At 43.1% G+C, this 19881-nt stretch overlaps 3 protein-coding genes across 6 annotated transcripts; 2 read left to right on the top strand and 1 right to left on the bottom strand.

Moving 5' to 3' along the window:
- Positions 1-120: 120 nt before the first annotated feature.
- Positions 121-3770, top strand: srsf2b (serine and arginine rich splicing factor 2b). Of its 4 annotated transcripts, XR_014570171.1 has the most exons (5): positions 121-402; positions 597-1014; positions 1558-1837; positions 2351-2606; positions 3036-3770. XR_014570171.1 is itself a non-coding variant. In XM_083780311.1 (4 exons), the coding sequence occupies exons 2-3, from the start codon at positions 605-607 to the stop codon at positions 1820-1822; spliced, it is 675 nt and encodes a 224-aa protein (XP_083636437.1). In that variant the 5' UTR covers positions 121-402; positions 597-604; the 3' UTR covers positions 1823-1837; positions 2351-3029. The 4 variants fall into 4 exon arrangements, 3 of the variants coding, with proteins under 3 accessions (XP_083636437.1, XP_083636438.1, XP_083636436.1); XM_083780311.1 differs by lacking the exon at positions 3036-3770 and having other exon boundaries at positions 2351-3029; XM_083780312.1 differs by lacking the exon at positions 2351-2606 and having other exon boundaries at positions 122-402; positions 597-966.
- An 841-nt stretch (positions 3771-4611) lies between these two features.
- Positions 4612-9083, bottom strand: mettl23 (methyltransferase 23, arginine). The gene is made up of 5 exons (XM_083780864.1): positions 8803-9083; positions 6003-6107; positions 5477-5714; positions 5159-5243; positions 4612-5075 (listed from the first exon to the last, which is right to left on the bottom strand). The coding sequence occupies exons 1-5, from the start codon at positions 8911-8913 to the stop codon at positions 4919-4921; spliced, it is 696 nt and encodes a 231-aa protein (XP_083636990.1). The 5' UTR covers positions 8914-9083; the 3' UTR covers positions 4612-4918.
- A 137-nt stretch (positions 9084-9220) lies between these two features.
- jmjd6 (jumonji domain containing 6, arginine demethylase and lysine hydroxylase) lies at positions 9221-19434 on the top strand. Its single transcript, XM_083780863.1, has 6 exons — positions 9221-9799; positions 11895-12283; positions 13558-13844; positions 14811-14946; positions 15970-16108; positions 18796-19434. The coding sequence occupies exons 1-6, from the start codon at positions 9671-9673 to the stop codon at positions 18934-18936; spliced, it is 1221 nt and encodes a 406-aa protein (XP_083636989.1). The 5' UTR covers positions 9221-9670; the 3' UTR covers positions 18937-19434.
- The last annotated feature ends 447 nt before the right edge of the window (positions 19435-19881 follow it).

Raw genomic sequence — 19881 nt, 5'->3', positions numbered from 1 at the left:
AATATTTGTAGTTGAGTAAAAAGGACGTAGAAGTACAAGTACCTCCAAAATACTTTTAATAATATACAGTACTTGAGTAAGTAAACTGGGGGTGGGGGCGGGTGGGAGGAGTCATGAGCAGTGAGCGATACTTGTTCCTCTTCCGGCGCATGGCGGAGGGCTGGTTGGTCGACGGTATAAAACCTTAAAGAAACCCAAACAATAAAACACATCTTTTCGCTCCATTTCGACGAAACAACTCGGTAGATTTTTCACTCTGAACGACCGACGACGGCGAGAACACGAAACACACGGAACTTTGCACGCACACGGCCCATTTCCCCCTCCTAATCCGTAACGGGGCGCGTGGTGGTGGTGTTTGATCCGCCGCGCTCGAGCGAGGAGAAAACGGAGCAACAAGAGGTAAGGAGCTAAGATGCTATTGCTAACGGCATTAGCATCACCCCCTTCGGAATGTCTTATAATCAGTAATCACGGCGACACAGCCAATATTTAGATAATATAACGTGGGATATATCGACAACTCGATGGATATATTATAGAAATAATCGAATTCATCGTGTTTTCTTTGCGTTTTATTCCCCCCCCCCCTCCAGCAGGCAAGATGAGTTACGGAAGGCCTCCTCCCGACGTGGAGGGCATGACTTCGCTCAAAGTGGACAACCTGACCTACCGCACGTCGCCGGAGACGCTGCGCCGGGTCTTCGAGAAGTACGGCCGGGTCGGGGACGTGTACATCCCGCGGGACCGATACACAAAGGAGAGCCGCGGCTTTGCCTTCGTGCGCTTCCACGACAAGCGCGATGCTGAGGACGCGATGGACGCCATGGACGGCGCCCTGCTCGACGGCCGCGAACTCCGCGTGCAAATGGCGCGCTACGGCCGCCCGCCAGACTCCCACCACGGAGGAGGCGGCGGCGGCGGTGGGGGCGGCGGCGGTGGCCGCCGCGGAGGACCACCGAGGAGGTATGGTGGTGGTGGAGGAGGGGGTTCTGGTGGTCGCCGAAGCAGAAGGTGAGCGTGATCCGTATGGTCATTCTCATTGTTTTGCAGGGTTTAATTTTCATGTCTTATGTTTAAATGTTTTATTTAATTGAAATCATCATATATTCTTTCGGATATAACATGCCGTTCTTTTCCCTCCATGTAGTGGTATTTAGAGCTATAGGTCATGTCTAAACATAGAGTATAGGGGTCATGTTCTTTGTCCCTGCAAAAGTTGACCAATTATTGCAATCATGATGATTAACAGGCTTTTCCTCTTAATTCTACAGAACGTAGATGTCTTGTATGAAATGGTTTCACCAATATTCAATTTAATGGACTAAGCACTGGGGGAACTTGTTTATAAGAGTTTGAGTTTTATATTTTTCACCAATATTCAATTTGATGGTTTTCACCAATATTCAATTTAATGGACTAAGCACTGGGGTAACTTGTTTATAAGTTTGAGTTTTATATTTACCAAGATGCCATGATAATTAGTTATTTAAAAAAAAAACTATGCAAGGTTTTATTTCCTAGATCTAAAAAAAATTCTTTCCCCCCCCTGAACAGCCCAAGACGTAGAAGACGGAGTCGTTCCCGCAGCAGGAGCCGCTCTCGTTCCCGTTCCCGCAGCCGCTCTCGATACAGCCGCTCCAGGTCTCGCTCCTACAGCCGTTCCAAGTCCCGCTCTCCCCAGAGGAAGAAGCCCGCCGCCGCCTCCAGGTCACGCTCCAGATCCAGGAGCCGCACTCCTCCGTCCAACAGAGCCTCCAGGTCGAGATCTAAAAGCCCGCCGCCCAAATCGCCTGGAGAGAATGGAGACGGATCCCCATAGAACATCAACCACAGGGTGCGTATGGGGGGTGGAAATGACAATATTGCAACTAATGAATGTAATGATCAGATGCGTTGGTGAATTGTGAATTAACTATTATCTTTCTAACATTAGCTACATTGTCTTGCAATCAGGGTGGGAAATTGACTCCATCAAAATTTCCAGTACATATTTTGTGTGGTTGGTTTGTCTGCTGTTTTACCAACACATTGAGCATGCAATTCATGAACTGCCATGATCAGATTTCATTCTGCATGACAATAATTTGTTAATTTTCCAAATTTATTGATTCTACTGGCAAGTTTGTTGCAACTCGGTTAATTTCCTGCCCTGTTTGGATTTGGATTGCAGGTGGTTTTTGTTTCCATTCCTACAAATTGATATGCAAAAAAACAGTTTTGGATTTACTGTTTACATGTTCATACCAAGTGTAAGCAAGTAAAAAAAGAGAAACAAATCAGTACATGCTAAGTCTTTTTGACAAACGGTTGTGATAGTAAACCACATCTGGAATTTTCTCCTTCTAAGCTTGCGGAATCCTGTTTGCAAAAGTGGAGCTTGGAGTTTGAAGTACTGAGCTGAACTGAGGAAATATGAGCAGTTAGAAGGGGTGTGTGCTGCCCAGGGGTCGCCTGTTGCTGTTGAGGGTTTGCTATGATGGAGCAGGTTGGCGAGGCAGTCAGAATGGTGGGGTTTGGTGGTGAGGTACGTCTGTCTGCTCCACAGTGGCCTCCAGGTTAAGTCCCTGACAAGGGGCATGATGGTGGTTGTGCAAAAAACCAAGGTTTGTCCAAGTCTTAAGCCATGCAAATTACATTTTTTATTGCTCCCCTCCCATTGTGTCAAGAGCTCACTGTGTGCTGGAAAATCACCACCAGCCTATGTAAAAATGATGCCTTTTACACATTTTACATAGGCTGGTTCTCAACACACAGATCACACTGGGGAGTGATATGTCAGATTTCCATGTCCATCTCACAGTAGACAGATGGCATTTGTGTTCAATACCAGCGAAGTACCCCTTTATAGCCAAATGATGTAACATTGAGGTGTACTGTTTGGTGCTGTTTTTAATAGTGACTTGGAGGGTCACAAAATTTGGCATTGTAGACTTAATTTGGGAAATTAAAAAAAAAAAAATGGGGGGGAAAAAAATTCTGTCGTTGACAAATATTTCCTCTTGTAACCATTGCTTTGTTTGGACATTTTGCAGGTGAAGACGTCAGAACTTCAGGTCCCAGACTGCACAGAGAGGACCCCATCCGAGCAATGATTACCTAGTGTAAAAGGTTATTGTATCATCCTAGGAATGCCTCTGTTTATCTGGTGTTTATTTAGCCAACAAAGGCTCAGCTTTCATTATTATACTGTGATTAATTTCCTTTTCAAATGTTCATATAATATCTTCTGAGCTCTCCTCTCTGTGCACTTTGTAAAAGTGGCTACTTGACAGCCAATATCTTAATTTCTGGAGTATGACACATTGACAAGATCATGACATTGCTAAATTTTACCAGGTAATCCAGGCTGTATCGCATATTTCCATTCATTTTGTTTAAATTTAACTAAACATGCCACTTGTTTACTGGCTGCTTGGTGAGCTCATTTTTATTTCATTCTTCTAATCTTCCTCCCTGTATTGTTTTTGTGCATTAGGCGCAGTTGTGTAGCAGTTGAATTTTGCTGGTTAGCTGTTAAGGTGGCGTGTTGCTCTGCTGAGTGTGCTGATGTTTCCAGTATTCTCCAGAACGGTCCTGTGACTACCTTTGGGTATGGCTGCTCCTACCCTCTGTAGGAGGTACTTTTTCCATTCTGTCAAATTGGAGGTTAAAGATCTATATTTTTTAATTCTCACAAACAGTACATCTTATTTTATGTAACTTTTCTTTCCCCTGTGGTGTATTTTTGACCACTGTGAATGCGATTAAAGTTTTTGCATTTGTTTAAACTGGTCTCATGTTTTATTACTGACGTTTCAATTGTGACAAAGATATGTAATGGAGATTAAGAATAACATTTATTGTCAAAGATGTCATGTCCATGCTCACAAGCAGTAAACTTCACTGAACATGTAATCGAATAACTCAAGAATGAGCAATACAAGTCTTTCTGTACATTGCAGTGATGTAAATGAGTTTTCAATTAAATGAGTCCCGGGATGCAGGAATGGTCTTTTAGATGAGTCCCAGGTACATTTTATGAGTCACACTTCAACGACGTCAGTCATATTTTGCCTTTTTTTTTTTTTTTTAATTGCAGCATTTAATAATTCATTTTATATGGTGTGGTTACATTCATGTAGAGAACAGAAGAAATTATAACTAAAGCTAGCAAAATAAACAAACAGTGCAACCAGTGGATGCAGAGGTCGTTTTATTTCGTCCCTTAACTATAAATTGTTTTGGGATGCAAAATGCACCCTATTTTAATCTGCATTGTCTAAGCTTAGTTTGGACAGGTATAAGGGCTACAAATGTCACCTAAAAACCACGTGTATTGATAAACGGGGTGCCCAAATTTAACATTTTCTAAACTATTTACAGGCCTCTAGCAATGGTGAGGCTCTTAAACGTGTGCCCCAACAGAATTGACCATGTGGCACGATCAAATCAAAAAGCTAATCAGTAATCATGATGCACCATGTTCGCTCGTAGATCCATTCTTTCTCAGGTGACATCCTGTAAACATTAGCCCACTTGACCTGTTCTGGCCCTGGGACTTTTTTTTAATGAAACGTTATATCCAAACATTTTCCAAAACAAAATTCAGTTTATTATAAACTGTTAAGAATTCAAAAATATTACATGAATTTCATGATCATGACTGGGAACCCTGGATTTGGTGTATATTACACAGTAGCAAACAATTGCTGATCTACAAGTTAGTCTTTTACATTGCCAAACCTTTCACAACCCCCTCCACTCAGGCTATGTGAGGTTGAAAGTGGTTAAATATTTAACCAATGAAAAGTAGGGGGTAGTGACTACCCTAAGTAACCTTTGGAATTCTGGTTATTTTTCTCATGACCTGGCAGCAAAGTAATGGTTTGACAATTGACATACAAGGTTTGCATCCAACTGTAATATTCTGGTTGTCTTAAGTCCCAAGTGTGATTTTCATCATTTCAACAGAGTGGCTCCCTGGTAGTGTTGACCCAGCAAGCTGAGCTTTGTCTGCATGGAATGTTTCCAGTGGAATGTCCGTGCACTTTAAATTCCATCTGTGGAGCAACGCCTCGATGGACCAGTCAGCACTGAAACACAGACAACACATTGCAATTCAGGAATAAACCTCACTGCAGTCTCAGTTCCTGTAATGAACACTTTAAGACCTTACCTTCTTTCTTGGTATGTGGTCCAAAACTGGGCCTTGGGGTTTTTCCTCAGTAGGAAGGCAATGGTCACAAGAACATTTTCAAAGTCTGAAAAATGTAAGAGTTACCCATTCTCATGTGTGCACTGTGCATACCGCTATACAATATATATTGTTCCTGTTTTCAGAGAGTAAACAAATGGATAGCTGATCTGCAAGCTAATCAGCCATTTTCACTATTAAATATATGAATGCACATTATTGGTCATACAACGTTTCCATCCAACAGACCGTATGAATAATCCCATATGTCTGTCATTGGACACTGCATGTAAAATAGACCTTCTGGCTCGTAGAAGACATCGGAGCCCAGGATGACATCCAGGGCAGGGAGTTGAAGCAGATGTGGGGATATGTCCCCCCATGTCAGTCCCATCACGGTCACATCAGTGAGACAGTTGGCAGCACAGGAGCGCCTACAGTTGTCCAGACACACAGGAAGCTCGGCGCTGTCCGACAAAATGACCCGTGCCCCACACTTTGCAGCCACAACACCTGGTAGACTCACACCTGCACCCAGCTGGAAATAGTTTACAAAATATGTTCAATAAAGTCATTGCTAACTTTTGTCATCATCAGCACAACAGCACTGTTAATCAACCAGTTACGGGCTTAATGCACCAAAAATAGATGTACAAACACAGTGCATTGCAACACTCATTGTGAGCGTGTAGATTGTCAGAACACAATGCACGCACACACAAGACAATTGTCAAACAGTTTGGGAACCGCTGCATTCGCACACTAAAGCACAGTTGACCATTGATCATACAACAGTGAAGAAAGTAATGAATGCTTTGTAGCATACCTCCAGTACCGTCTTGCGCTGCAGGTCCTCTCTGTGTGTCCATACATACTGGGCCAGGACCACTGCACAAGGCCACACATACATACCGTACTGTGCATCAAGCACCTGAGGGTGAACATTATACACAGTCAAATCAGAAATTGATACTTTTCAACTATACATGAATGTATAACTACACAGTTGAACATGATCTAATTAAACAGTTCATGACAGACAGTGCAGCACATTTCCAGTGGTTTAATGATTTCTAGTTAATAACTAATGTATTAGGCTACTTGCATTTTTATTTCATGCACTTTATACTTTTGCTAGATTTCAGAGGGAGATGTACTTTTTACTCACTAGGGCTACATTGTAAAGGGGAGCAGAAAATGGTGTGTGGACTCTATTTATTCTTGATTTTTTTTTTTACAGGTTACGCTAGTAAAGCCTTTACCAGCTGCAGTATTGAAGTAATGGACAATAATCATAATCTATAATACCGGTAGTCCAATAACATCATATGAAATTTTCTGCACAGCGACTCCTTTTTACTTTTTCTACAGTATTCTCAAATACGTTTTACTTTGAAGATTTTGAATTCAGGACTTATAAGTATTTATTTATACTGATATGTTGGCTCTGATCCATAGCTTTAATGCAACAGGCATTAGGGCTATGGATCAGAGCTATAGCTCTGACCTAGCCCTGGTTCTTGACTCTCGTATTCATACGAGAGTCAAGGCGTAACTGCACCCTGTTTTTTGCGCTCGCTACATTTACAAATAATCCGTATATATAAACATTCGGATTACAAATATAAAGTACTCACAATTTGTCCCACGGGTGTTAGTTAGTTGCTGCTCCAGCGATTAGAATTGCTGCATCCCGCGTTGTTTAATAAAAAGCATTTTTATCTGAGCTGTTATTTTGCCATTGGCTTTCAACTACGCGCCCCTATCGGTCGGGAGTAGGGTGGCACTCGGTGTGTTCGATATAGGTACGCTGACCGCCATGCCAATACAGACTAATAGGCGAGTGCGCTCCCGGTGTGCAACTGTGGATTTCCCAAACGAACCCCGTTTAAAAAAAGTAGCCGGCGGCGGCTTTTTTTTGCTTGAGTTATTCTGAATTCGGGAACTTTAAGTACCTATACTTCCCGCTGCGAATATCTCCTGTGGCGCGGAAGCCGTTAAGTATTTTTACCGATTTGGTCGCTTTATTTCTTCTTGTTTGTTTACCGTTTATTGTACCGCCTCCCGGTGTGCGGTTGGCTTGTGCGGCTACGTCCCTGCCTCTGATCTGCTCTGTCATAGCTATAGCGCCACTAGCTAGCCAGATAGGCGGTACAATGAGGTGTCAATAAACAAGGAAGGAAGAGAAGAATCAAAGCGACCAAATCGGTCAAACAAAGATTAAAAATACTTAACGGCTTCCGCGCCACATGAGATATTCGCAGCGGCATGTATGGGTACTTATACTTCACATATTCAGAAACACTCACACGAAAACATTTCGTCAAAGAGCGCAGACAGGCCATAAACACGGTGTTTATGTTTTATGTAGTCTGCGTACCAGGTGGCACTGTACTGATGCAACAGGACGCAATGCTCTGTGTCGTCAAAAAGTCAGAAACTTCAGTAGCATTTGGGTTCTGCTTGGAGGGCTAAGCAGGACCCAATGCTACTGAAGTTTCTGACTTTTTGACGACACAGAGCATGGGGTCCTGTTCCAGCAGTACCATGCCACCTGGTACGCAGACATACATAAAACATAAACAACGTGTTTATGGCCTGTCTGCGCTCTTTGACAAAAAAATTTCGTGTGAGGGTTTCTGAATATGTGAAGTATAAGTAACCATACATACCGCTGCGAATATCTCCTGTGGCGCAGAAGCTGTTTTAAGTATTTTTAATCTATGTTTGACCGATTTGGAAGCTTGGATTCTTCTCTTCCTTCCTTGTTTATTGACACCTCATTGTACCGCCTATCTGGCTAGCTAGTGGCGTATAGCTATGACAGAGCAGATCAGAGGCACAAGCCAACCGCACACCGGGAGGCGGTACAATAAACGGTAAACAAACAAGAAGAATCAAAGCGACCAAATCGGTCAAACATAGATTAAAAATACTTAACGGCTTCCGCGCCACAGGAGATATTCGCAGCGGGATGTATAGGTACTTAAACTTTTAAAGTTCACGAATTCAGAATAACTCAAACAAAAAAAGGCCGTCAAACGCCGCAGATACTATCTTAGAGAGAATATTTATGTCCGCGTTCCAGAATTCCCATACGAAAATATAGTTATGAGCAGCGACCCTACATAAAACTCATCAAAATTTCAGAAAAGCTTTATGGAGGGTCCCGAAAGGGGCTAAGTTACGTCATGACTGTCATGATAATCATCATGGCAGTCATGTATCAGGGCGATCAGGGCTAGCTCTGACCAGAGTGTAGAGAGTGGCGTTGAATAACTTGACTCCCATTGTAACAATGGAATGCGGAAGTGCTCATTCTATCTCATTGGGATAGTTACTATATTACTCTGGTTCTGACTACAAGCACCCTTAGAGTATACTCTAAGCAAGCACCACTGCATGGTTAAAATATATATTCCATAGTAGAACGGTGTCGCTGCCTAAAAGTAACAGATCTACATGCTATCAAAGCGTGGCCTAGCTCTGGTCCATAGCCTTCTACTGCAGGGCAGAATCGAAGCAGTAGAAGGCTATGGACCAGAGCTAAGCGTGGCCATGCAATGTGTTGATAACTTGTAGATCTATTCTATTTAATCAGTTTACAAGACAAACGGACAACAAACCTCGGGTATATGGACTGTGAGTGAGTTCAGGGTGTCCCCTTTGTTGTCTTCAAACGTGAATGTTTTTTCTGCTGTCAGACTCATATCTGCTTCAGTTCCACTGTGCTCCATGCTTGGCCATTTTACTTGTGATTAGATTATTTCTCAAATAATTTTACGATTACAATACAACCCACCATACTGCCATGTTTGACATTTTACTAGCGTCACCAACCAATGTTATAATTCTTTCACGCAGCAACTGTGGAAAGGGGTTTCTATTTACTGTTCAGTGCTCAGATCCGGTGTAGAGCCCACCTAGTGTATCTGGTCATTTCCACATACACATACTTGCAAACTGAAATAACCATTTCCACACCGGATCTGCAATATGCAAAGCGAATTGATCCCAGTCAGAGAGAAAGGCGGGAAGGTGCCGACCCAATAAGGGCCCAGAGTAATGTAAGGGTCTTCCCTCCCACACCCCGCAACCAATGAGCTCTCCGTGTGTGCAACAGGGGCTAGCTTGACCATTGGGGGCGGGTTGGATGGTTGCAGTCGCATTGTTGTCGTCTCACCAAACTAGCTCCTCCCGAAACTACACTTTCACTTAGCACTGCAGACAGCTTCACAACGTCTCTATATCAAAACATAAAACCGAATACATTCATGAATAAATACTACTCTACTTGGTTCATTGAATAACCTTTTGAAGCTGTTACAACCAGCTGACGTTAGCCTCTTGTTAGAACAACAACAACGCAGCTAGCCGGCTAGCCAGCCGGGCAAATGCATTTCCCCGTCCACCGAAGTAGATAGCTAAGCTAACAGCTAAGATAGCAGCATTCGTAACGTTGTTATTGTCGTTGTTTGGGTTTTCATGTGAAACATGAACCACAAGAGCAAGAAGCGGATCAAAGAGGCCAAGCGGAGCGCAAGACCCGAGCTGAAGGACTCGCTAGACTGGATCAAACACGACTACTGTGACACTTTCGACCTGTCACTCCGCACTGTGAAGGTACGAGTACTGTCACTGTCACACGTTATGCTAACGTTAGCCTAGCCAGCCTCCTAGCCTCGCACGTTGAGTTGAGTGCAGCTGGGCACGTAGGCAGCACCGATAGTGACACCCTCTTTTAGGTAGCCCAGGCTATTTAAGACTAATTATAATATTCTGTAATGCTTTCATACTTGATGATATTACAGGGCTAACTTGATATGCATGATCAAATAAACAGATACATGTCTGCTTGTATATTACTGTTGCATTGTAAGTAACTGAAATGTATTATTTTGATGAGGAGTTACCAAACTTCCATTCTAAGTTATGGGCTAGCTAGCTTGGTAATTTGCCAAACTGGACTATCTATCTACCTGTCGTCCTGCCATGCATGACAGTGCTGTTTTTTATTACCACATTTTTTACTCGTGAATGTGAAATGAGAATGTGTATAATCTGCCTTTTAGGGGTTGGGTCAGTTTACTTTGAAGTGTAGGCTAGTTACTAATTAAATGTTTAATCAAACTTCCTTGACAATTACAATGTAGTTACACGTTTTTCAGAATGTAATCTGGTCTGATTATTATATATTATTATTTTTCATAATCTGACCTGAAGTCAGTTGCTACTAACCCTGTTGTATCCATCTTTTGTATAGCAGATGTTTTTAATGCTAATCAAAAAAAGCTCTAGATCTAGATTCAGACAAATATGCGATCTGATTTCTAAATTTGAGCAAACATTTGAGCACTAGTTGGCTGTCCAATTCATTTTATTACTATTATGTTTTTGTAGCCCCTTTCGGAACTCTCGGTTACTTTTCTGAATTTTGGACGGCGGTACCCTAGGGTCCCTCGTAGCTTATTCCACCCATAGGACACAGATTTACCCACTGTCTGTAACTAGGACGTGCAGCTAGCCAGTCTCGGTGCGGTAGGCGGTACAATGGGAAGTCAAGGAAGAGAGAGGAGGGAGAAGTTCAGCGAAGCAAAACTTCTAAAAAAGACAACGGCACTTAATGCCGTCTCGCACACGTTTCAGTTGTCTCCTAAAGCTGTTGTATGCATCTTTGAAACATCTCACCAACACTCAAGCAACCGCACGGGTCTCCGTGAACAGACAGTGGGTAAATCTGCGTCCTATGTAGGGTAGAATAAGCTACGAGGGACCCTAGGGTACCGCCGTCCAAAATTCAGAATAGGTAACCGAGGGTACCGAAAGGGGCTAATGTTTTTGCTGAGGTATAAGTCAATCACTTTCATGTTGTCTGTTTAAAACCACAGTAGTTGGCTCCAGTTGCCACATTTTGAATGTAGTAATGTTCAGGAACTACAGACTAAAGACAATAAATATTTTCATGGAAAAAAATGAGAATCGTGATCTCAATTATTGTGGGGAAATTCACATTTGAGCAATAATTCTTTGTGCATGTTTTATAGGACAATACCGGTGAGATAAGAGGAGATGATTTGGGTAAATTGTGTTGTCTTTAAATTGTTGCAACATATAATTAAATTTAAATAATGTAACAAACTTTGAAATATCTCCATACTGTTTCATGTCTATCATATTTGAGAGTTTGATATATTTTCCAAATGTAGTTAATGCATCAACTGCTTTTGGTCATTTAGACTTTATTGTAGACAGATCAACACGTTTGAAGTCAACGGCACATCTCAATAATTTGGTTCCTAAAAATGTTTTCCAGGATAAGAATTCAGTTTCCACCACAAAATTGGCATAGTTTGAATAAGTGTAAACCATTGATACTAGTAGTAGCACAATAATTCTTTACATAATCCAATAGTTATTTTTTGAGGTGTTCGAGCCGATTAATTTAGGCTGCATTAGGGCCTGTTTCTACTTTGAGGTGAGGCTAAGACTAACCTTTGTCTTGTTGCTCAATACAAGAATGCTTCTTTCAGAGCAACACGCCTGTGTGCTTGTACTTTTTGGCGAGCTGGTGTCTACACAACGTGGCTCACAACGTGTCACTCACAGTTTGAGGTGTTGTGAACTTGTAGTTGTAGATCAGCTATATTCTGCATAGGACACCATTGTATTATTGTATGTCAGAGTATGAATCGGGCCTAAATCTATTCTGTGTTGTTAGGACAATGTGGAACGTGCCGACTCATTGCGTCTCACCCCCGAGGAGTTCATCGAACGCTTCGAGAAGCCCTACAAGCCCGTCGTGCTCCTCAACTGCCAGGAGAGCTGGCCGGCCCGCGAAAAATGGACGATGGAACGCCTCAAGCGCAAGTACCGCAACCAGAAGTTCAAGTGCGGGGAGGACAACGACGGGTACTCTGTGAAGATGAAGATGAAGTACTACATGGAGTACCTGGAGGCGACGCGGGACGACAGTCCGCTCTACATCTTTGACAGTAGCTACGGCGAGCACGCCAAGCGACGCAAGCTGCTGGACGACTACATGGTGCCCCTGTTCTTCAGAGACGATCTGTTCCAGTTCGCCGGGGAGAAGCGCAGGCCCCCTTACAGGTCAAAGACACTCCTGTGTAACTATGGCTACATAACAGCTGTTCCTGATGATACATGCGGTTAGAGCTGGACAGCAGGGTGTAAAAAAGAAAAGTGAAGTGAGGGGCGCTCTTATCTTCGTTTAGGACAAAAATAGCCGATATCACGTAAATTCTCCATTGTCAATGGGAATTTAATGTTTGTGTAAGACAAAAATCTACACTAGCTGAATATAGGAGGGGCTAGCACCCCTCAAAAAGTGGTATCATGTTTCAAAATTGTTTTGGTTTTTTCCAAACCCCCTAAATGACTTGAACCCTGTTCCCCTATTCTGGGGTGAACATTCAGTGGAAATTGCTGATTTTAAAAGCTTACAACATGTTGCCTATTTTCAGCAAAGATATTTGGTCTAGAGGGAAATAGTTACTATACATAATATAATGTATGTATAATACAATAATAGGCTCTGTGTGTGACTGTTGTTACCTTTTCCAGAAGCTGGCCTTCCTGAGTTGGTGTTGGCTAGACCTCACTCTCGCAGTAACTAACTAACTAGTCTCTCATAGCTTCATTTGATTGGCTCAGCAGCAGCAGGATTTGAACCAGAAACTTGTATGCATGTATTGTGTGCTTCCAGTTAGAATCTGCTGCTGAGCCAATCAAATAAAGCTATTTTGAAACTGTCCACGAAAAGGAAACTGCGGTCATGCACAGGGCCTATACGGCAGTAGTCGAGGAGGTAGATCGGCCACTTGGAAGTCAGGAGGTTCCATGTGTGGTCCCTGGGTTAGTGTCAAAGTGTCCTTGAGCAAGACACTGAACCCCTAACTGCTCCTGATGAGCAGGTTGGTGCCTTGCATGGTTTCCTCTGCCGTCGGTGCGTGAGTGTGTGCTTGAATGGGTGAATGCAATGCACATTGTAAAGCGGTTTGTATATAAAGGCACTACATAAATTCACCATTTACGCTTTACCATTTTTACTAGCAGCCCTAGTACAGAGCCCTGTGGGATCCCGTTAAGCTAAGTATATGGGGTTCATTCATGTGTTTAATTGCAACATTGATCCTTCTTGTTTCATATATTTTAGGCCACGGCGTTGACCTATGGCTTGCACATGTATTTTTAAGTGCAATATCTCCCCTGACCAATTGGGGATTGCCTCTTCGCAGCGGGAGACATGGGGTTGAATGCCTTCGTCAATTTGAATAATTCTAATTTGTATATTAGAACCGGTCACTTTTATTAAACAGTTGAGTCTGACATTGTGTTACTGTGCTTGTGTGTTTCTAATGCAGATGGTTTGTGATGGGCCCGGCTCGCTCTGGGACGGGCATCCACATCGACCCGCTGGGCACGAGTGCCTGGAATGCCTTGGTGCAGGGCCACAAGCGCTGGTGTCTGTTCCCCACCCACACGCCCCGGGAGCTGATCAAGGTGACCCGGGATGACGGGGGCAACCAGCAGGATGAGGCCATCACCTGGTTCAACGTGGTGTACCCGCGCACGCAGCAGCCCACCTGGCCCGCAGAGTTCAAACCCATGGAGATCCTCCAGAGAGCCGGGGAGACAGTCTTTGTCCCTGGTTAGTCATTTTTACAACTCGCAAACTCATTGCATCAGCATAGCGTATTTTTAAAAATATTCGCCTATAATGACCATGCCCAAAAGCCAAAAATCGAGAACCCAGGTTGAAAGTGTTTATTTTGTCGCATTCCTAAGCCAATAATTTGATGACCACATCTCTATGCTCCCTATACTCCTTATGGAGACACAGAGGATACTCTTTGTGTCTCCATAGGGAATCACTGCTGGTCATCCATGGGGTGAGTAATCGATATCTCCATCCATGGTAGTAATCGATGGAGAAAAAAAAAGTAATTTTGGAGGTGAACTATCTCTTTAAGCCACATGTTTGTGCATCAACTGTCAAAGACAGACCAAAATGTATGGGGCAGGTTTCTTTTCCATAAACATTGACAATACTGCAGCATGGCATGCCACTGTTTAGACCACCGCCAGGAGTGTGACTGGTACTTCAGAGCTTCATGACAACACGGTGTGATGGCGATGCATGTGACCTAGATTCTTTAAATTCTCCCTGGCTGTAAGATGGCAACTAGATTGGATTAAACGCTCAACTGTTTTTGGCACAAGGCCCAGGGGTTGAGCCTCTCTTTTGTTGCTCTGGTGGATGATGGCAGCTGTGACAAAACCGCACAGAGCCGCACAGAACTGAACTCACTGCTTTGTAGCCCGGCCCTGTCCATCTGGGGGCCTTAACCTTTAATCACTTAAACGTGAAAATCCTAAAAATCTACTACCCCCCCACCCCCCCAAAAAAAAATCAATTGCCCCTGAGAACCAGTGGCCTTGAGAACCAGTGCTGTAGGTGATGACAAATATGTTGTAGGTTGCAAATGTACCTCCACACCATAAACCCAATGATCAGCATTGTAATAATACTAATCTATATTTGCTGATGGCTATGATCGACATTTCTTTCATGGCTTTCATGACATTAATGAATGATGACTATCTGCTTGTTCAGGTGGCTGGTGGCACGTGGTGCTCAACCTGGACACGACTATCGCCATCACCCAGAACTTTGCCAGCACCACCAACTTCCCCATCGTGTGGCACAAGACCGTCCGGGGCCGACCCAAGCTGTCCAGAAAATGGTATCGGTAGGTGTCAACAGACAGTCTTTATGAAACCCCATAGTAAGGGTTTGGTTGGTTTGAAACCCCAGGCTTTCAGAGAGATTAAGGTTGAATTATTACATTATAATACCTATTGGGTTGTCATTATGTGACACATTGTGAGCTTGGTACATCTGCTATTTTTGGATGTGGGAGGTTAAAACACATTAATTGCGATAAATTATTTATGCGTTTCTGTCTTGAAAATTATGAGTAAAAATGGCACGGCAGATATCACGGCAGATATCACAAATAATATAATAGAGTAACTTTATACTTTATATGAATAGTGGAAATAGCTGATCTACAAGCTCAAAGCGCATCACACTGATGCGTTTAGAGCTTGTAGATTGATTTTGTACTATATTTGAAAACATGAACATTTTACAACATGAAGACTATTATGACGACTGCCGATTATTATATAATTAAAGTAAGGCTGTCAAAATTCACTGATCATTCACAACTAACTAACTCTAGACATCGGTCTCCATCCATCCATCTTCAACCGCTTATCCGTAGTAGGGTCGCGGGGGCAACAGCTCCACCAGAGTGTTCCAGACTTCCCTCTCCAGAGCAACATTAGTGACTTCCTCCTGCAGGAGGAAGTCACTAATGTTCTAAGTCACTAATGTTCAGTCTACATGGCCAAAAGCCAGTGTTAATTTAACTCAAAGTGTAGGCTAGGCCTACAAATGCTCACATCATATACTAAATGCATTAGAAAACAAAAACATTAAAAAAACAAATGTATATCCGCTTTCTGTCATTTATATTTCTATTTCCACAATATACAGTAAAACATGGCATATTTTGGACATAGTTTGAATGGTGATTAATCATGATTAATTAATTTTGAAGCTGTGATCAATCTGTTTAAAATGTTAATCATTTGACAGCCCTAAATTAAAGATTAGGACGATTATCTAAAAAATAACAGCAATTATCTCAAATAAATGCAACTATTGATTATGTTATAATTTACGTTGTTCCCTGTAATTCTCCCAGCATTCTGAAGACAGAGAGGCCTGACCTGGCCGTGCTGGCTGACAAAGTGGACCTGCAGGAATCCACCGGCATTGCATCCGACAGCTCCAGTGACTCTTCATCATCCTCTTCATCCAGCTCGTCAGACTCTGACTCGGATGTATGTACACACACGCACACTCCGTCTCACTCAAACGTGCACACACACACACACACACACACGCTCGTAGTGAGATATTGACACCTTCAAGCAGACACCCTTCCGTTTTATGTTGTTTAAGATCTTATATCCTCCTGATCTGTACCGAAAATAGCCGAGCTCATAGCTGCTATTTCCGTACTGTCTCAGTCTCTTCATACTGTCTCTTATTGGCATACAGCAAAGTATATATTGTAGTCGGTCTTAAGCGGTTAAAAAGTAACGCATTTGGTGTGATATCTTTCACATAATATGCCGGTAAAAAAAGAATAGCAGCAAGCAAAGCTACAGAGCGCTCCCAAGTTCCAACCAAGACTGCAGACACAGCAAAATGATCAAGGTTGCTACGTTACTCTGCGATAGCAGCGTTATAATGATGCTCTACTTCATTAACACCCCAATCACCGTCATTTCAATTAGTAACACCCAGAGTGCAGGACGAAGTTTTATCCAAAAGACGAAGATTATTGATATCACAACCGATCACATCGCTCCACGGCCTAGGAGCGCCTGTTGCGCAATACTCGAAGTTGCGTAACAGTGGGACGTCATCGAAAATATTCCGTTAAGAACTCTTGATCTAAATCATCCCGTCCAATTATAAGAAAGGATCATGTGTTAGACGGCCCACGCGGTCCCGTCGTGTTGGATTTAATCATACCTCCCGTTGTTGTTGATCGGCTCTAGTGTTTTGGCTACATTTAGCTGCTACATCCACATCCGGGATAACATCCGGTCCGTCGGTAAAAGTGCTCCACTGCTATAAATCGCTGGGCGCTATGATTTAATGGATTAAATAACTCCGGGCAATTGGAGTGTTAACATACATGCTAGTCCTCCCTGTGTTGTCTGAACTGCTGTTCATTTTTGATTGCACAAAGGTCGTTCAACCATTCCTCTAGAGAATAAGTTTAAATAACGTTAGTGTTTTTTGTTGGTTTTTGTTTTATTCAGTCGAGGCTAATAAATTTAGCATTATGTAACCTATGTTCCATGTGGCAGCCGACATGTGCTTGGCATGTTGCCTCAGGGCCAATCAAATAGCGGAGGTCTCCTGTATTGAGTTCCCTGACTCAGCCTATCTTTCCTGAGTGTAAATGCTTTTGGCATTTCCACTTGACCTCCTTGGCCGTCAAACCTCCTCCCACTGTACCGTACTGTACTGTAAGTTAGATACCAGGCTGGCTCCGGTCCCGTTGAGTTTAATGTCATTACAGCGACAGGTGGAACTGGGCACAGTGTGACACAATGGACCCTTGACCCATGGCCCATATAGGCCTCGTCGAGTGGTGGCTTCAGCATCGTCATATAGAGCAGTGATTATCTAATTAAAAATAAGAATATATATATATTATATATATATACATATATATATATAAGAAATTAAGAATATATATATCAAAGACTCCCAGTTTGATATTGTTGGGCAGAAATGTTGTATCAACATATTTCACCGGTTTGTTTTTCCCTCGTAAATTAATGTCCCACTTTGTTGTGTAACAGTGTCATACAAAAGTAGTAGGTACATAGATTAGGCCTGTCACAATAATTTCATAATCGCCTAATCGCAATTATTTTGTTAATCGCAATTATTGTTGCATAATCATCAATCATCATTTTTCAAAAATCGCTGAAATCGCAGATCTACAAGCTTACAACATGTTTTTTGCAATTGTCTACGGACCCCCATTCTTAACTCTCAGAGTGACAGACCCGTAAGGGTCCACTTGGATCCAAAACTACTAAATCATTTAGCTGGGGAACCCCAGCTAATCGAGGGACACCTGGGGGCCCCAATATAGAGAATACAATGTCCCGCTAGCTGTAGATTCATGTGAACAGCTGCCTCTGTCTTCAGCAGGAGCTGTCAGCAGGGACATTAGATCTGTATGTAAGCCCTGGACACAGCTGCTGAGAAGAACACCATAAACACGTGTCACATTCTATATCGTTGCTGCTGTCAGGGCAGAAACTTCTTATCTCCGTATTTTTACTTTTTGTGTTCTTTTCCCCCCATAAATGAACGCCCTACTTGAACATGCTACAGCTTCGACACAAAAGCATCAACATTGAGCAGATGCGCAAGCTTGAAACGTGGTGTGAAGTGATGCGTTTTGAGCTTGTAGATCTGCTACTTTTGCTATTTTTTGGAATCTGAATCCTGAAAAGTAACTGTTTTGGAGTGACATGAGGTTTCCACCCGACAGAGAGGATATGTTAGTACCCATGATAAGGCTGTCCCTGAACATTCAGGGTTCGAATGTTCGCTCGTTAGGGTTGGCACTCAAATCTTAATTTATGGCCTTGAACCATTCGTTTTTAATTTTTATTAATCCCAGAGGGGACTATTCAATTGTCATTGCAATTCCTTATGTCCCTACATGATTTTGGGTGGTGAAGTGACAATTTAAGGACTTTTATAATCGAAAAGAAAAAGACCATTAAGGTGGTTGCACACTGGGCGCGTTTTTCAGAAAAACCGATGGAGAAACGCCACTAAAAATCAGAAAAACGCGCTCGGTGTGTGGGGACCTTTACAGTATCAAAAGTAATCACCAAACTATACTATATAAACTGGTCAAACTTTGCCAAATTTAAGACGCAAAGATTGTGAAAATATGTGACCTACCCACCTCATCCTTCTGCAGGCGGAGTCGGGAGGCTCGGAGGGAGACGCCATGTCGTCGCACCACAGGAAGAAGCGACGGACGTGCAGCGCCGCAGCAAACGGGGACGCCATCACCGCGCAGGACGACTGTGTCAGCAAGGAGCGCAGCTCCTCGCGCTGATCCACTCCACCACCGCTCCTCCGCTCCCCTCCATGATGTCCATGGGAGACTCCGATGACTTAACAACCAGGGTTTTCATTTGTATTTATTTTGGTTTCTCCTATACCGCCGTCCCCCCTCCTCTTCCTCTAGTTGTTGTTGGTGTTGTGCCACGGAGGCACTGCTACTGCTCTGTCTGTTAGATCTGTAAGACCACCGGTGCTGCCGTCGGACAGATGGACAGATGATCAGGACAGAACTTCTGAAGAAGACAATGGTCTGGGGTGGGATCGATCGAGGGTTCTGTTCTGTAGAGCTGCCGCCACTGTGCATCCCGCGCAGACAAAATTGCTTCTGCCGCTGTCGCTTTGGCCTGTCTTTGCCTTATCGGGCGCCACTGGTAGGGTTTCATTGTCTTAAAATCCTGCGTTGGGCTGTGATTTGTGCGCAGTAGAGAGGCACAAATAGATTTTGAAAATATCTACAAACTCACCTAGATTATATATTTCCGACGCAGAGATTCGGTGTAAAGGGGGAGGGGGGTTGGGGGGTGGCTGGGAGCTAAGCACAGACCCCTGGGGGACCCCAGTCAAGGGGGGCGTAACCTCTCAGTACTTAAATGTATTGAATGTGGCGCGTTGTAATAGATTGACTACCGCCATTCGACAAAGTATCAATCAATGGTTAGTGACTTTGGAGTGTTTTCTGCCGTTGGTAGAGAGATTGGAACGTATTAGGGCTTAACATGCAGAGTCCCAATTTAAATACTGTCCCACAGGGTTACAGGTTAGTGGTATTAACACGCTGCCTCTTTTCTTTTTATCATAGATGGTGAAAGAGAAGTCTGCATCAGTCACTTATATTTCCTACTTCCAGACAACCTTTTTGATAACGTTTATGCTTGAATTCTGCACTCCTGGAGTCATGTCGTGTCACGTTAAGTCGGTTAAGCCTTAATCAAATTAA

The sequence above is a fragment of the Protomyctophum parallelum genome (genome assembly GCF_964188405.1).
Source record: "Protomyctophum parallelum genome assembly, chromosome: 13".
In the NCBI taxonomy this organism is placed as follows: Eukaryota; Metazoa; Chordata; class Actinopteri; order Myctophiformes; family Myctophidae; genus Protomyctophum; species Protomyctophum parallelum.
Note: the sequence above shows the minus strand (reverse complement) of the source record. Positions and strands in the feature narration are given on the sequence as shown.

Excerpts from the sequence above, each read along its gene's own strand:
- srsf2b (XM_083780310.1), top strand. The coding sequence starts at position 605 with ATGAGTTACGGAAGGCCTCCTCCCGACGTGGAGGGCATGACTTCGCTC. Across the intron at positions 1,015-1,557 it reads GGTGGTCGCCGAAGCAGAAG|CCCAAGACGTAGAAGACGGA; the intron begins GTGAGCGTGATC and ends CCCCCTGAACAG.
- mettl23 (XM_083780864.1), bottom strand. The coding sequence starts at position 8,913 with ATGGAGCACAGTGGAACTGAAGCAGATATGAGTCTGACAGCAGAAAAA. Across the intron at positions 6,108-8,802 it reads TCACAGTCCATATACCCGAG|GTGCTTGATGCACAGTACGG; the intron begins GTTTGTTGTCCG and ends GTTCACCCTCAG. Across the intron at positions 5,076-5,158 it reads ACCACATACCAAGAAAGAAG|TGCTGACTGGTCCATCGAGG; the intron begins GTAAGGTCTTAA and ends TCTGTGTTTCAG.
- jmjd6 (XM_083780863.1), top strand. The coding sequence starts at position 9,671 with ATGAACCACAAGAGCAAGAAGCGGATCAAAGAGGCCAAGCGGAGCGCA. Across the intron at positions 9,800-11,894 it reads TGTCACTCCGCACTGTGAAG|GACAATGTGGAACGTGCCGA; the intron begins GTACGAGTACTG and ends CTGTGTTGTTAG. Across the intron at positions 14,947-15,969 it reads CTGTCCAGAAAATGGTATCG|CATTCTGAAGACAGAGAGGC; the intron begins GTAGGTGTCAAC and ends TAATTCTCCCAG.